At 44.8% G+C, this 16,926-nt stretch overlaps 1 protein-coding gene across 2 annotated transcripts; it reads right to left on the bottom strand.

Annotated features, from left to right (window-relative positions):
* Positions 1-1,695: 1,695 nt before the first annotated feature.
* On the bottom strand, positions 1,696-16,856 carry AURKA (aurora kinase A). Of its 2 annotated transcripts, none has more exons than XM_061126957.1 (9): positions 16,718-16,856; positions 13,431-13,474; positions 12,302-12,581; positions 10,793-10,847; positions 9,577-9,768; positions 8,688-8,826; positions 4,484-4,632; positions 2,484-2,658; positions 1,696-2,342 (listed from the first exon to the last, which is right to left on the bottom strand). In XM_061126957.1, the coding sequence occupies exons 2-9, from the start codon at positions 13,467-13,469 to the stop codon at positions 2,163-2,165; spliced, it is 1,209 nt and encodes a 402-aa protein (XP_060982940.1). In that variant the 5' UTR covers positions 13,470-13,474; positions 16,718-16,856; the 3' UTR covers positions 1,696-2,162. The 2 variants fall into 2 exon arrangements, with proteins under 2 accessions (XP_060982940.1, XP_060982939.1); XM_061126956.1 differs by having other exon boundaries at positions 16,634-16,762.
* Between the last annotated feature and the right edge of the window lie 70 nt (positions 16,857-16,926).

The following is a 16,926-nucleotide window of genomic DNA, read 5'->3' as shown; positions in this document are numbered from 1 at the left end:
TAGCCCTGGTGGGGTTAGTCATGTCATGTTGACCGCCACTGGGGTAGATGGATGAACTACTACTTTGGGATATAAAGCTCAAGACTATGGGAACTGGAAGTTCCTTTGTCCCAAGGCAATCAGACACTGCAGTTTTACCCACTTGTTTTGATGTTTCTATGACTACTTCGCCAACTCTGCCCTGGAAGTGTATAGCACTTCTTTCTGTGTGGACATTCCTGATCTCTGTCTGCCTCTTGCGTTGAAAATAGGCCACGAAATCTTATTTCCTCTCCTAGTTCTCAGTAAGTTCAACACTTCCACCTTTGTCTTCATCATGATCAAGTTCACCATCTTGGTTGACGCACAGGTGTTGGCAGCTAGAAATATGTAATTTTACGTGATACGAGCACATAGAACCTGAGACCAAAAATGGGAGAGACCAGCTCCTCATGGCACCTCATTTCTAGGCCGAGACTGAACAGCTGGTGAAAAGAATTACCCGTGGACTGCAAGCAGACTTATCTGTAGACTTGGGTTTCAAGTTGACACAGATGCCTCAACTCTAGGGTGTCCCATGGGGACCAGGTGACCAGGGTAAGGGGAAGCTCTAGCCAGCTGTACTGAGGGGGCAGCAGTGTCCACTTGTATGAACCACTTTAAACACTGGCAGCACCCAGACCCCAGTTCAGCTAGGGAGTCCGGCTGGGTGAACACTTTGACCACAGAATCAAGACTGAGGGCCATACTGGCAAAATTAGGTTGCCAAGAGCTGGCTCACCCAACACGTGGAACTCCTCACCATGCTGTCGAGATCAGAGCCCAGAAGTGGGCGGGTGTGGACATGGATGGTTGACCCCTCCCCTCTGTCCAGCCAGACCACCTGCAGCTCTAGTGAACCCCCAGCAGCCCCCATGCCGTGCCGGGCTCACTCACTTCTGTGAGCTGTTGCCGACTGGGCAGGTGACTCCCCAGGATGAGGACTCCAGCAGGCTGTGGTCATGCACAAGGGTGAATGTCCACTGCCCAGGACGGGGACCAAGGCTCGGGGGCACCAGGGACAGTGGAGGGTGCTGGCTGCCCTCACACCTATTCCTGGTGTTCCCCGACAGAGCACCCCACTTCCAGTTCCCCCCACCAATGGGCCACATGTCCTGCAGGCCCCTCCCTCAGGCTGCAAGGACCTCTTGCCATACCTGCCTCTAAACTTTAAATCCTGTCTTTCAAGCCCAACTGAGATGCTCCTTCCCCTGGGCCCTGCTCCCCCTTTCTGTTCCCTAACCCATCACAACATGCCTGCTGCTTGACTCTTCCTCCCTCCCCTGCCCCCAGGAGTGTAGGAGGAGGGATGAAGGAAGGAAGGGAATGAAGGAAGGCCCATATGTCCGTAGGCCTTCCGACCTCCCCCCTCCCCACCACCACCTAGTGATTAGCCCAGCATTTCTCAAAGTGTCTGTCAAATGTGAACTCCTGGGAGATGCACTGTAATGTCAAGGTTACACATGTGAGAACTTTATAAAAACATCAACACCATGAGAGAAAATAAGGCTTTACCATTTAGAAAGGGCTGAGACACCCCTGTGCCCCAAGATTGAGGCAAGCCCATGCTCCTGCCTCAATCTCCCTAGGTGAGTGAGGACCCACAAGCAGGCCAATTGGGGTGCTGGACAGACACCAAACAGTCCTGAAGGGATGCTGTGGAGGTAAAGATACAAGTCTATACAAAAGTCTTTATTTTAACATTTAAAAGGAAAGATCACATATTCATTCTGACAGCGTTACCAGACTGGGCCACCCGATAAGTTACACACACACAGGACTGGGAAGGTTATTGCACAGTGTTTCAAGGGTCGAGGCAGGACTAGGCATGACCCCCTTCCCCACAGCCAGGCTCTGAGTCCGTCTTCCACAAGGACGCCTTACTCCAAACAGGCTGCGGGGTGGCTGCCCTCAAACCTTGCCTCCAGATTGATTCTATAACCAGTGAAGTTACTAGCACGATTTCTCATGGCTGCTCCCACTGCTGCAGAGTGTCGTGTCTGCGGAAGTGGGACTCCAAGCACTGCCTGCTCATCAGCAGCATGTCCTGTAGAGTCTTGATGGCGGGCAGGCCGCAGGGAGACACTCCAGCAGCCTGCTCCAGGACAAGGCAGCCCTGGCCTAAGGATCTCTGCCTGCAAAGATTAAGACTGTTTGCTAGTTGATTCTTTTTTCTGACAACTTGATGGTTTTGAGTTGGCTGTGATCCAGGGGTGTTCAAGTACTTCTTTGAGGGTGGGCCTCTGGCTGGGGTTGTGCTTCAACAGTCTTGAAATGAGGTCCCTGGCTCCCTCGGGCACGCAGTCAGGGAATGTGAATTCCACCTGGATGAGTACACAAAGTGACAAGAGTCACCAACGTGGCTCAGAGAGAACATGAGAAACACTCAGATCATAGCCTCCTGTCAAGGTTGATAAGGAAGGAATGCTAACAGAACGATGGGTCCCTTTGTAGTGAGACCTTACCCGTGATATTCTTCTGTAGGTCTCCTGGTATGTGTCTGCCTCAAAAGGAGGCTTGCCGACGAGGAACTCATAGCAAAGCACCCCAAGGCTCCAGAGGTCCACTTTCTCATCGTGCATCCGGCCCTCAATCATCTCAGGGGGCAGGTAGTCCAGCGTGCCGCAGAGGGTGGTCCTCCTGAAAACAGGCAGGCTCAGGTTGACGTGCTGCTGTTTCTGTTATCACAACAGCTGCTCAAAGTCACCAACCATTCCACTAACACTGAGCGCTTTTCCTAGGCTAGCTCCTGTGCTACAAAGCAGGTGCTATTATAAATCCGTTTTTAGACGGGGTGCTGTACCAGACCTCACAGCTAGCAATCATGTGGCACCCCAAATATGTCTAATTTCAGAACTTCCTTAAATGATATATAAGATTTAAAGTATCACCACTATAAAACTGTGTGAACAACTAGGGAAATTTGAACATGGACGAAATAGTAGATATTAACAAGACTGGGTTTCTTCGGTGTGATAATGGTTGTGATTATACAGGACAATGTCCTTATTTTTAGGACGTGCCTACTACTGAAGCACTCAAAGGATGAAGCATGCTGTCTGTCACTTATTTTTGAAGGTTCACCAAAACGTAGACACACTCAACATGGTAAAATGTTAACAACTGTTGGGAGTGTAGGCACTGAATAGGCAGGTGATCAATTCAGCGTGTCTGTTTTTATAACAGAGGTTGGAAACAGACATCAAAACAGGAGCAAAGGCTAGGCAGATTTTGCTGCCTTGTACCAGTTATTCTCTGGTGCCGCTGGTGCCCAGCGAACACACAAATGTTCACTCGCCTAAAGGAGCTGCCGCTGTAGATTCCTAGCCTCTCATCACCACTGGATTCGGGAGAAGGCCCAGATCAAGAGCCTCAAAAGACAGCACAGTAATCTGAGAGCTCCTACAGTTAACCAGTATGGGAAGCCGGGCCAAGTGACCAACATTTTATATAATATCCTCTTTAGAAAAGGATCAACCATCTTTCCTGTCGTGATGACACCAATGGGTGGGCCAAGGTCCAGCTTAGCCCTGTGATGCTACAGCCATTGCTGTTTGCCTCACCAGAGGCCAACAGCTCCCACTTGTGACAACCAGATTTTTTTTCCCCCAAAAAACAAAAAGAGACTGCAACAGCTGATTCAGTGCCTTGCTGGAAACAATTAGGAGTGATCTGTATCAAAAACAAATCTCACACTCAACAGTACCCATTCTGGACTACACAGTTTTTTTTAACTGGCTTTAAAGTAATCTGGTTATAATTTTTTTAAGACCTACCCCAAAGCTGACAAACTCTTAGCAGTAGATGTATGCTTTGAATTGCCCTACTTCACACATGGTTTCAAAAGCTCATTGAAACCCAACTTAAAAACAGGAGAAAATGTTTTAGCTCTGTTTGCAAAGTTCACTTAAATTGTTTCATTAGGTTGATCTCTCTTCTTTAAGAGGAGATAGGAAAGGACTGCTCTGTTGACAGGAGCAGACCAAAAAATCTTTAACCACCACCCTGAAAGTTCCATCCAAACTAGTTTGGTTCCTTTAAGCTCAGTTCTAGAGCTCTGCAGGTGCTGCCCTCAGGACTCGTGTCTCCTGGCCCAGGAGGCAGTGGCATTTCCCTCCCACAGTCAGTGAGGTATTATTCCCCCTCTGCACACTGCATTTCATCCTGTGATACACCTGTCATATCTTTTGCCTATTTGTCCCCTTCACTGGCCTCTAAGGATAGTATGCATCTTTAACCCCAGGATCAACATCCACAAATGGCTGCACAGTAAAAATGATCTTGAAGACACTAGTTTCCTGCCTGGCCTAAATTACTCCAAAGCATGTGTGTCAGTTACCTGACCCAACTGCCCACAACATCTATGCTTATGTTTACTTATAGTAAACATTTTACTTATGCAGCTCATTAGCCCCCAGGCTTTTGCTAAACCAGACAAACAAGTTCCATCTCTGAAATTACATACCTGGAGGATGGGGCATGTACCGACCACCCAAAATCTGCGATCTTAAGCTCTCCAGCTGATCCAAGGAGCAGGTTCTCTGGCTTAATGTCTCTGTGAATAACTCTCTTGGAATGACAGTAAGACAAGGCATTTGCCAATTCTGTGATATACTATTAAAACAAAAAAATATTGGAAACCTGTTTTAGATTTATATAACACAAGTTAATTTTAGACATCTCTTCTAAAAGGAAACTCAACATAGATTTTAACATGTTTTGTAGATTTGAAAGCAAAAACTAGAGACAGTGGATGACTCCACGAGAAAACAAACCAATTTAGTGTTCAGCATGAAGTACAAGTGACTCTGTGCTAGGTTATTTGCTAACATAGCAGGTGCGACACCAAAAGAAAGCAGACCAGCAAGGTACCACTATATCCCCACCTGGCAATCTATGGCCCGGAAGCCATGAATTATGACAATATTGAAAAACTGGTACAAATGAGGGAGTCAGACCTGTGAACAATTTTTAACATTCTTAAAAAAGAAAAACTTTAAAGTATAGGACCATTAAAGTATAGTCCATTCCCATTTTTAAAACTAAGGCAAAATTACAACAAAAGGGTTTGTTTGAAGCTATCAACTTACTCTAAGAGCATCAGAGGAAAATAATCCTGAGCAATAAACTAAAAGCAGATGTTCTGGCATGTTAAATAGAGGGTTAAATTAAGGGGCACACAATATACTAATTCATTCGTCAGGTTCAGGTACACAAGCCAGCCAGTCCTTTCATTCATTCTGTTTTCATTTCAATTAAAAGATCTGGCAAGCAAGCCCAGGATTTGCTTTAACGTGTAAATGATTTGCTTTCTAGTATGTTGAAAGAATATATTTAGTTCTGACTGACGTTTGAGAAGTGTTGGTTTCTCAAAAAGTAATTCTAAACAGGACTGAACATTATGTTATACCAAAAAGGTTTACCAAATGAAGGGGTAGAAACCAGATGTTATCATCAGAAAGGACATCTTTCATTGCTTTCAGCCAAAAGGCAGAGACCAAAATTTAGACCATACACTTAAGTAAACTATAAATAAACTAAAAGCAAAGGCAAAGAAAGCTCGTCTCCTGCACCAAAGTGGGTGATACAGTATGATTCCAGAGGACAACAGGCTGACCCTGCTCAAACCCGGCAGGAACCAGCGCTCTCTGCATCCACCCCCTCCACACACCCACATTAAGATTACGGATTATGTATAAAGGTCCCTAACACTTCTCCAGAACTAGTTTTAATTAATCAGAAAAGAAAAACAGGTGTGTGTTTGTGTAAGGAATCTAGAAAGAACCAATCTTTTACTTCCTTTCAAGAAGCTATCTGTTTATATCAAAGTAAACTCCACTGGATTGAAGAAAACTGAGTACAAACATTACTTGCCAATCAAATAAGAAACTAGCTTGGCTGGTTAATATTTAAAAAGCAAATAAAATAGATTTCTACTTATCCAAAGGGCAAATATTTAAGTTGAAATAGTATGTCCTCATTGCACAGAGAGGACCAGAGGGGTCATTCACCAACAGTGCTGTGATTTCAGTAGAAGATAAAAGTAAAACCACTTGAATTTAATGCCATTTAGATCAATGCCAAAAAGATAAGTGTACATACTACCCAGAGACCTCCACCAAGAAACAGAACAATGTAACCACCATTCTACAGGCCCTTCATCTGCTAATTCAACAAAAAACAGCCCAAATTAAGACAACTTCTTCAAACAGTTTTCACATTAATAAAGAAGAGTACAATCCATGGGAAAAAAAGAAAAAGGCAAAACAAAAACCTGATATGTTGGATTTTAAGATTAAAAAGTCTGCCCCTGAAAGACACAGTTAAGAGAAGAAAAGAACAAGCCACAGACTGGGAGAAAATGTTTGTAAAACGTGATAAAGGACTCATATCACAAATACACCGGAATTCTTATAACTCAGTAAGACAACAACAACAACAAAATTTTTAATGGGCCAAAGGTCTGAACCTGGGTTCGATCCCTGGATTGGGAAGATCCCCTGGAGAAGGGAAGGCTACCTACTCCAGTATTCTGGCCTGGAGAATTCCATGGACTATACAGAACAGTCTACTATATTGTATAGTCCATGGAGTCGCAGAGTCGGACATGACTGAGTGACTTTCACTTTCAAAGGTCTGAACAGACCTCAAAGATGCTATAGAGATGGAAAGTAAACACCCGAAAAGATGCTGAACCTTGTAGGTCTTTAGAGAACTGCAAATTAAAGCGATGAGACAGCACTGTACACCTACTGGGAAGACTGAGAAAAGCAGAACAGCACCACTTGCTGGTGAGGAGACACAGGCACTCTCATGCGTGGGTGGGAACGCACAGATGGTAGGCATCCCCACTGCAGAAGACTGCTGACAGTTTCTACAAAGCTAAACGTAGACTCACCAGACAAGCCAGCAAGCACACCCCTAGGTATTTACCCAGCAGATATGAAAAGTTGTGTCCCACAAAAAGCCGCATGCAACTGTTTATAGCAGCTTTACTCGTAATCAAAGACTAGAAGCAACCAAGATGCCCTTCAACAGATGAAGCAATAAACCAAGGTAGAGCCATATGATGGAGTATTATTCACCAGTAAAGAGAAATGAACCATCAGACCCTGAGAGGATACAGATGAACCTCAAATGCATACGGTTGTTTCCCACGGGAGTAACTGGTTAACAATTCTGACACCACTACACATGAACACTGGAATTGGATAAACGGATGGCCGATGCTGGAATCCAAGTTTCTTGGTGTTGGAGTGGAGGTTACGATGAGCAAGGGAGGAAGGTAAAATGATCCATGTGATAACGGACTCATGTTTACTATAGATACAGATGGATAATTATAAATATTTTTAGATACATGCAAATACCGAGGTTACAATACACACATCTCAATGCTCTCTTTCAGCTGAAAGCCCAGAAGTAGTAACAGTAGCAATGAGCACATCCAGCACCCAGATCAAGCCTTCTAATAACATTTTCCAATAAAAGGAAGCAAAGCTCCTTGGAGAAATAATGAATTCTAAGACTTAGAAAATGTATAAGACGAAGCTGAAGCACCTTATAGCACCGACAAACAGAAAGTGCTTTTAAAAAAAAAGCACAGGCCCACACTCCCCACATTGATGGGGGCAAGTCAGAAGGACACAGGCCCTGTGTAAAAGAGCACCCGTGGCCAAATCTGGAACGAACAATGAGAGCAAAGTGCTATTAGATTATCCTCAAAGTATAACGTATCTGAGCCCATATTCATAAATATTTGAGTAAATCAATAAGGGTGAAAAGAGAGCTCTGTGGTACAAAGTTCCAAATAATGTATGTCGATACCCTGCCCTGTAGAAGAGCTGTTCCTCTGAAAAGGGAGAGAGAGGAACTCTACAGAGGAGACGCCTGACAAACACTACCCCAGCCGGGTGGTCAAGACCAACACCTGGAGATGAGTCAGGTCAGCAGCTTGTATCCTTAGAGAATGCATTTCACCTCCCCAAACCTTCCTCCCCAAACCCATGACCCTAATCTAATCATGAGAAACAACGGAAATCTGAATGTACGTGTGGATTTCAGCCAATAGTTATGTACTAGTGGTCCATTAGTTATAACAGTTGTACCACACAGATACAAAATAGTAACAGAAGTCAGATGTGCATGGGAAAAGTAAGTCTGCACTGTCTTCAATTGCTCTGTAAATCTAAAACTAATAAAAAATACATTCTTCTCTTTTTAAACAGGGTAACTATTTATATATATTTCCACAGAAACAGCTGTTGAAACCAACCACAAGATTTCATTTGGTACTTGATTTTATCTGTATATAAGGTACACCTAAGCTACTCTGATTTTCCCATTTCAAATATTTGATCCTATGAACCCAACCTTTTTGGCACCAGGGACCAATTTTGTGGAAGATAATTTTTCCACAGACCTGGGGTAGGGCAGATGGTTTCAGGATGATTCAAGTGCATTACATTTATTGTGTGCTTTATTTCTATTATTATTACATCAGCCTGACCCCAGATCATCAGGCATTAGATCCCAGAGGTTAGGGACCCCTGTATTAAGCTAGCTTTCCATGGAACAAAGCCCCCTCTATTATATAATGAAAGGTACAGCACTATGTAGGACAGGTATAGAGTAAACAGAATTAGTCTGGACAGTAAATGAAAACTCACCGTGGCAGTTCTCTGCTCATCAAACTTTGACAGTTTCTGAAGTTCTCTATAGACAGCTCCGAGGGGTGCATATTCCAAAATTAAGTAGACTCTGGTAGCATCATGGAAATAACCATACAGTCTGAGAATATTTGGATGTCTGCAATGAAAGACGGACACCTGGTGTGGGAGTTCATCTGTACTGAGTATCAGATCCCTCATGTGAAACCAGTGGTGAGAACTGCTGCTGGTCACAGATCCCACCTTCCATTCCCCTTGAAAATGTGAAACTATGAACCCACTGTAAGAAAAAGACGCACACTGCTGTCAATTTACATGCATTTCAAGGTATTAATGAACCTCAGGTTTAGTTTAGACTATTTCCTTCTTTTGGACCATTTATATTCTTAGGGGGAAAGAATTCAGCTAAATATTAAGTCTCCGCAAATTGAAAGGGAAAAAAAAAAAAAAAAAGACATGCCATTTCCACAGTAGTTTGAAACTCAAATACCATGAGACAGACAACACAGACCATGTTCAATAACAGCAGGAGATGTGCTGTGGAGGACTTTTGACAGCTGAGCACAGGCTAGCTGAGATTTTTTTTTAAATTCACTGAAAACAAAAAGACCCAAAGTCAACCTGTAGGCTGCCAGTGTGCAACCTGAACTCAAAATAAGAGGTATCATTCCTTTAATTATCCACCAAAACAAAACTCATCCAGTAAATTACTCCATTAACAAGACAAACCTTCAAGCAATTTTTCCGAACCACAGCAGTTAGGTCTAGATAAATCTTTGAAAAAATGATGAATTTGCAGTACTATGAAGCCAGCCTTCCACAAGAAGTTCACAAACACTGAAGTCCGAGTTCTGCCCCCCACTCCCCCGGACATCATCTGAAGGCTTACCTGAGATGCGACTGTATTTCTACTTCTCTTCTCAGCTGATGCTCAACGCCTGCCTTCTCCAGCTGAGCTTTGAATAATACTTTAAGAGCCAGAATAAACTTGCTTTGTTTTTCTCTCGCCAAATAAACATTACCAAACTTTCCTTTACCCAGTGGGCGACCAATTTCAAAATCTTCCAAAGCCCACTGCCTTCTGGGGAAGAATTGAACATTTTAAAGTGTGAAGAAAACACATCCTTTCTAATGAGGTATATTAATGAGTAGCAGACATCCCAGGCCTATAAATAATTCTATACTCAAAGTTGTCTTCAGCACATATCCTCGGCAAGACCCAAACCACAGCCTCCTCTGAACGAGTCTGTGACAGGGAAAAATCTGGATTTCTGGAGCTGAGGCACTTGCTGGCAAGTGTCCTGAGACAGTACTATGCTCTGAGCACAGACCTATTAGCAACGATGCTAAGACCATAAGGAGGATTAGATGAGGAACTGGAGAAGGAAGAAGGCTCCAGAAACAACTGGGAGCCTCTTTCAAATGGCCTCCTCTAGCCATGGAGACACCACCACTCTCTGGGGTGGAGAACCACTCTGGGAAAGCGAGCAGGATGGAGCCTACAGGACAATGGGCTGAGAACCACTGGATGAGACTCTCAGAAAGTTTCTGGTAGGCAGCTAGAGCAAAAAAGGCTGTGGGTTTATTCCTGTTACTTTCTATTACATGCTACAGTCTAGACAGTTCAGAGACTGAGAGCAAGGGAAAATACAGCCAAGCTTTATTATGAAGAATATAGTAATTGTATCAATACTTCCAAAATACTCTACAGTCAAATATTTGTCCATAGGGCTGCAAGAGGACCACATTTTGTTGCTTAACTTCCACCTTTATTAGAAGTAGTAGAGAAGTATATACATAAAGTGTATGTAGTAGTTACTTCTGAGGGTAGAGAGGTAGTTTTACTTGATTTCTGTAACAGATTCTAAGTCAAATATGTCTTTTCTAAGTGTGAAAAGCAGTAAGAAAAACTCGAGTCCCTCATAAACATCATTAAAATTCCTTCTCTCTGAAGATTTAGAAAATACAGATGTTTCAAATTTCCAAGTGAAAATACAAAGGCCTATTTTTAACAAGTGTTCCTATAACTAAATTTGCAATTAAATGACATTAGTATGTTCTAGTAGAATGATGGTACAGAACTTTGTACATAAGATAAAACTTACTTTTTTGATTCTTCATTTTTTTGTTTTGATGCCACTTCCTTCTCAGGATTATTTCCTAAATAGAATAAGTTAACAATCTTTGATTAGAGATGAATCAAAGAGTGGTCACCAAAATATCAGTGGTATGCCCAGAATGACAGATCTGGACTATTTTTGGTTTTCTTTATTTTAAAAAGGAAAAAAAAGACGAGTACACTGTAACCTGAGTCCTGCCATCTGAAGTCTGTATAGAGCTTTGAGAGTAAAGATAAGTAGATACATCATAGGCCCCCAAATAATCTAAAAACTCAAGGCTGTGTAGATTCTCCCTGGAACCTCAGTTTCTAAATGAAGAGCTTCTAAAGCAGAGTTACCAGTCTCCCATCCATAACAACTCATCACCTCTTCCCCAGGAGGTGGGTCAGCATCAGACAATGTGCAGCAAAACATGAGCCAACCACCACCCTCCTTCCACTGTGTTAGTGGCCAAGGGGAAGTTACACTGGACATTTCTACTTGCGTATTTCCAGCAGTTCAACCTCCAACAGTAGCACAGTTTGCTCTGGTGAGACATTTGAATTCAGGTCTAAACTGTAGTCTTTCCCTCCACGGTTCACAATCTCGGTTTAATGATTTAATGCCACCAGTGTAACCACCACCCCCATGCCTGGCTTACTGCCCCATTCTGTCAAGTTGGCATCCTAAGTGAGCTCTCAGATCTGTCTGAATTACTCTGTCCTGGCTGTGTTTGAATAAGTTAATGCTTCGAAGTCTTAGCTTCCTCCTCCACAAAATCGAGGTAGAAACTACGGCTGCCTCTGTAGAGTGCTTACGAGGACAGAATGACACAATGTGGATGAAAGAAGCCCGCTATGGAGCACTCAACAATTGGTAAAATTTAATAACTATTAACAAAGACCCAGCTCAGGCCCCTGCAATATTGGACCCGAACCCCAGTGGCCTCCCTCCTACCTGGTACCCCTGGGTCCAGCATTGCTATCTTCAATTCATCCCACACATCCAGATAAGCTTTCTCTAAGAGGCAAGTCAGCCCCTCCTCTGCTCAAAAACCTTTCAGCAGCTTCCCAGCACATAGGGGACGAAGCCCTGCTCCCCGAGGCCGGCAGTGCTCACCCCGACATCGCCCTGCCTGCCTCAGTCCACTCACTCTCCCAACCCCCAGCACCTCCCTCCACACTCCAGAACCTTGGAATTTTTCAGTTCCAAGTGTACTTGCTAAAAGAATCCCCTCTGCCCCAATAAGCAATCCAAAGAATACGGGGCTGCTGCTGTGTCTTCCCTGACTGCCCACCTCTTTCAGGAGGGTGGGAGTCAGGCCTGGCCCATAGGAGACTTGTTACTTCACCCTGACATCAGATCCTCTCCCCATCCTCAGTAGAAATGACATAAAAGCTAGGGTTACAAACAGTAAACATGCATCTGTATAGTGGGGTTTTTTTTTGTTTTTTTTTTTTTTTTTTTTAGCAAATAAAAGAATGGCTCGTCAATGAGCCTAAGAAGACTGCTTACCAGGTGCTGGCGGCTGGGGTTGTTTGCTCTTCTGGGTGTTATTTGGCGGCCTGGAGACAGGACGAGGGGCGCTGGCGGCCTGCGGGGGCTTCTGCTTCAGGGTCTGTACTGGTTTCTGGATGGAGACGAGCTTCTGTGCTTGTGAAGGAACACGCTGCGAGGAATTTGTGGGACACAGGACGCGCTGAGCCTGGCCGCTGTTCACAGACACCGGATTCTGAGAGGGACACTGCTGAGCCACTGGAACGCGTTTTGGGCCATCACTCAGTGGAACTGCAGTCTAGATTGGGGAGGAAAAAGGAACGTTATGGTCTTCATGAAGGAAAGCTGAGTATCTTGAGAGTATTCCAAAAGGTCTATCTTCCAGTACCGCAATATAATGACTATCACTGATAACAGATGGACAGGGAAACTGACTGGATTCAGCACTTGCAGAGGATTCAGTTAGTATATGGCTGAAATACCTGAATGACACCTCCTACCCGCTCCCCAACACCCTACCCCTAAAAGTCATGTTCCCATTAAAAAAATGTTCATTAACTCTACTTTTATCTAAAAAGGGAGGCATTAAACACTTCCTAAGAATTCTCAGTGACTTGGGAATTATTCTTTAGCAAGAAGCTACAATTCAGAAACTTTATACCAAAACCCCAATTCCATTGAGATTTCTTCAACAATACTTGTATTTTTTCAGTCTTTTCTCTAAACATATCAAATAGTCAATAGTGATTATCTTTGCATGAAGTTTTGCATTTGCCACATGTTCCACAAAAAGCTAATTATATACATATAATTTTTAAATAATGATGAGCACAGTTTTAATAGTCTCAAAAGCTAATTACTATTGATTTACTAGTGTTTCAGTTGCCAAGTACTCACAAAATGGATCTGAGGCAAAAGAGGAAACAAACACAGGCTCTTCAAAAAGTTAAGAGCAAAATAAAAGTTACAGTGAGAAAAGCAACAGAGCCTTGTTGAATGCTGAGAAAAGCAACGAGTTCCCACCCAGGGACGCAGTGGAGGAACCATAGTCATATCTCAAAGGAAAGGTGAGAACAACTCTAGACTTAAACTCAACTTCCTTTGGGTTTTATAAAAGGGATCTGAGATTCCAGATTATTCAACTTACCTTAGGCCCTGAGATGCAGTTTTCTTTACATCTGTCCATGATGCCTGATAAGAAAAAAGAACCACCTTTAGTTTGTAAAAATTCATCAGCTTCAAAGTGTCACACTGGATCAGGGTTAAAAATTCTGATGAAAAAGCCTCAGCATCACACAGAATTTTACATGGTTTGTTGTCCAGTGAAGGCTGATAAGGGAGCAGCATTTTCTCCTGTGATAGAGCACAAGCGTGGGGCTTAGACCAGGTTCAGGTGTGGGGCCTTTCTCTCCCCTCACACTGCATCCCATCCTCTCCCCTCCCTGGCACTCCAACCCCACTCCTCAACTGCATTGCCCCTCTCTCCCATCATCTCTCTAATGAATCCCTTCCACCAGTCTACAGGCCGGCTTCCTTAAGTGATGCCTTAAAAAAAAAAAAAGTCCTCTTTACCCTTACACTGACTCAAACTATGACCACATCTCCGGCCTCCCCTTTCAGCAGCAGAACTGGGCAACAGTTGTCTCTGTCACTTCCCTCATTGGGCTGCAGGCTCCCTCCCACAGGGTTTTCATCCCCACCAGGCTCCAGGCCGACCTCACTAGTTGCCAGACCCAAAGGTCAATTCTCAGCCTCCCTCTCAGGAGCATTCCTGGCATCCCAGGGGGCCCTGCACTCTATTCCTACACAGACCTGTCTCCTGCCTTACTAGCTGTCCCAACGCAAACACCTTTGCCAATGAGCCTCACCTGTGCCACCAATCTCAGTGTCTAGGGTAACCGTGGAAGGGATTCCCCACTCTCTGTCTACATCTTCCTGGGCCCCAGAGCTCTAAACATCTCTATTAGGAGAATGTGAATTGGTGCCTTCTGCCCTCTCCTCTCCTGCCAGGCTCCCTATCACCTGCTGAGGATGCCCCAGGAAAGCCTGCCAGGCATCTCAACACAACACACCAAATGAAACCTCTTCTTCCCGGGCTTTCAATACCATCCTCAGGCTAAGGACCCCCAAATTTTCATCTCGAGTCCAAAGCTCTCCTCTGAACTCCTACCACCTGGTAATCTGAATGGCATCTCAATCTTAACCTGTCCCCAACTGGCGTCCAGCTTCCTCCCAACCCGCATTCCCCTTAACCTGCTCTCTCCATCCTGCCAGTTGCTCAAGTCTAAAGTCTTATAATCTTTTACATGGTTCTCCCTCAAACCCTGTATCTAAGCCATCAGCGAATGCTACAGGCTTTATTTGGAAAATCACTGCTCACAACCTTTCCTACTCCCACCTGGTCAAACCACAATTTTCTCTCCCTTCAATTATTTGTGAAAAGCTCCCAGTGGTCACTCTGCTTCCACCTTTGCCCCATTATGGTCTATTTGCAACACTGTGCCCAGTGATCCCTCTAACAAGTCAGATATATGGATCCTTGCGCCAGAGAAACCTTTATCCATTTCTCTTGCTCCCTAAATTCTAGAATCCAATCAGAAAGCACTCTTCAGACCCCAACTTTCACATCCACTTTATAAGCAAACAAATAACTCCACCTGCAAGAGGAGACCAGACTAAAGAATCTGGAGTCCTTATATCAAACAGCCATTCGGAAATAGACAAGAAAAGGAAATATATTCTCATATCATGTGAACGGTAATTTCACCCATGCTGTGGTGCCTTCTTCACTCTCCCTGACAGTTACAAGCAGCTGACTCATGAGATCACATGGCTCTACAGACACTGGTTCTATAGAAGCTACCAATGTTCATTCACTCCAGGTCATACACTTTTCCTTCTCAGGAAGAATAACGGAAAGGAATGGACTAAGTCTCTGATTCAGAATTCTGCAGAAAGCCACAGAAGACAGTGTCTCAGGTGATTCTGGACTCCAGCCAAGTTCGAGAGTCTCATGTCCAGACGACCTGCATAAGATCCCTGCACCTCAAAATGGAGATCCTACTAGTCTACACAGGAAAGCAGATGTAACAGCACTGTGGGTGGAGACTTTTCCTTCCTTCATCAAACCTGCAAATTATCTGCACATATGAAAGAGTGTGGAAAGGAAATGAGTATGCTGCTGAAAAACATTTAATTCAAACAACAAGGAAGGTTAAGGATGATAAGAAAACAGTGAAAGTCAAGGATGGTAGACACATTTACATCAGGAGGACAACTGTTAGAAATGCAGACTTTGGAGCCCAACTCTAGCCCTAACAAATTAAGATCCGCATTTCAAAGACATCCCCAGATGACCAGTATACCCCGGGCATACACTAGTTAGTTCTCAATGAAATATCAGAATCACCTGCAGAGCTTGATAAAAATACAAACACCTGAGTCCTACACCCAAGCACTTCTGATCCCTTGCCTGCATAGGTCGAGTCTAACTCTGTGCAACCCTATGGACTGTAGCCCACCAGAACTCTCTGTCTATGGGATTCTCCAGGCAAGAATACTGGAGTGGGTTGCCATGCCCTCCTCCAGGGATCCAACCTGAGTCGCTACCAACTCCTGAGGGTTCTTTACCACTAGGGCCACCTGGGAAGCCCCTCTGATCCCTTGCTGCTAAGTCACTTCAGTCGTGTCCGACTCTGTGCGACCCCATGGACAGCCTACCAGGCTCCTCCGCCCATGGGATTTTCCAGGCAAGAGTACTGGAGTGGGGTGCCATTGCGTTCTCCGTCTGATCCCTTAGGTGGGTTCATATTTTTAACTAGAACGCTCAAGTAATCCTGATAAAGGTAGTCCGGGGTCTACAGTTTGAGAGGCACTGGCTTCCAGGTTTATTTATTCACCCACTCATCCATCCTGCCCGGACAAGGACCTTTCCTGGCTAGTCTATTCAAACTAGCCCACTTCCTAATACAACCCTATCGGAAGTTATCTTGCTAGTTTATCGTCTGTCTCTTCACCCCCCACCCCTAGAACGTAAATTCCAAGACGGCAAAAAAACATTCTGCATTCTTTCTTACCCAGGTGCTCACTTAACAAGAGAATCCCATTAGAAAGCAACCCCCCCACCCCCACCCCAACAACCCCATTCACTCCAGGTGTTCAATAAACACCAGGCGGCATGTTATAGGGCAAGTCGGCATCCGAGCAAAGAAGGGAGGGTGCAGGGAAAGCGCGGGGGAGGGGGCGCAGGGAGGAACGGGGCGGGGGTGGGGGGTGGGGGAGGAAGCTCCCTGCGCCCCGACCTCCCCTCGTTGACCCAGCAGTCCCCAAGACCGCTTCCCTCCCACCAACCTGCAAAGGCCACCATGCATCCGCCTGCTCGCCCGCCTGCCTGCCTGCCAGCCAGCCTCACAGAGATGCCCCAGGTCTACGCACCTGTGGACTCCCACCTCCGATGCAAGGAAACCAAGTCCTCCCGAGAGCTCAGCCGTTAAGATTCAAAGTCTTCATTTTAAATAGGAGTTAAACCCTCTATTCCGAAGGCTGATTGGTCGGGGCTAGAGAGGCGCTGCCTTTTCATTGGTTCAAAGCTAACTCTAGCTTGGGTCCCAGGCCGGCGGAGAAGGCGCGCAGGCGCACTTGCT

This window comes from Dama dama, chromosome 23, assembly GCF_033118175.1.
Source record: "Dama dama isolate Ldn47 chromosome 23, ASM3311817v1, whole genome shotgun sequence".
NCBI lineage: Eukaryota > Metazoa > Chordata > Mammalia > Artiodactyla > Cervidae > Dama > Dama dama.
This window is presented reverse-complemented; position numbering and strand designations above follow the sequence as displayed.

Coding starts and splice junctions, on each gene's coding strand:
- AURKA (XM_061126956.1), bottom strand. Junction 4,633..8,687: donor ATGAGCAGAGAACTGCCACG/GTGAGTTTTCAT, acceptor TTGTTTTAATAG/TATATCACAGAATTGGCAAA. Junction 2,659..4,483: donor GTACATGCCCCATCCTCCAG/GTATGTAATTTC, acceptor GCCTGTTTTCAG/GAGGACCACCCTCTGCGGCA.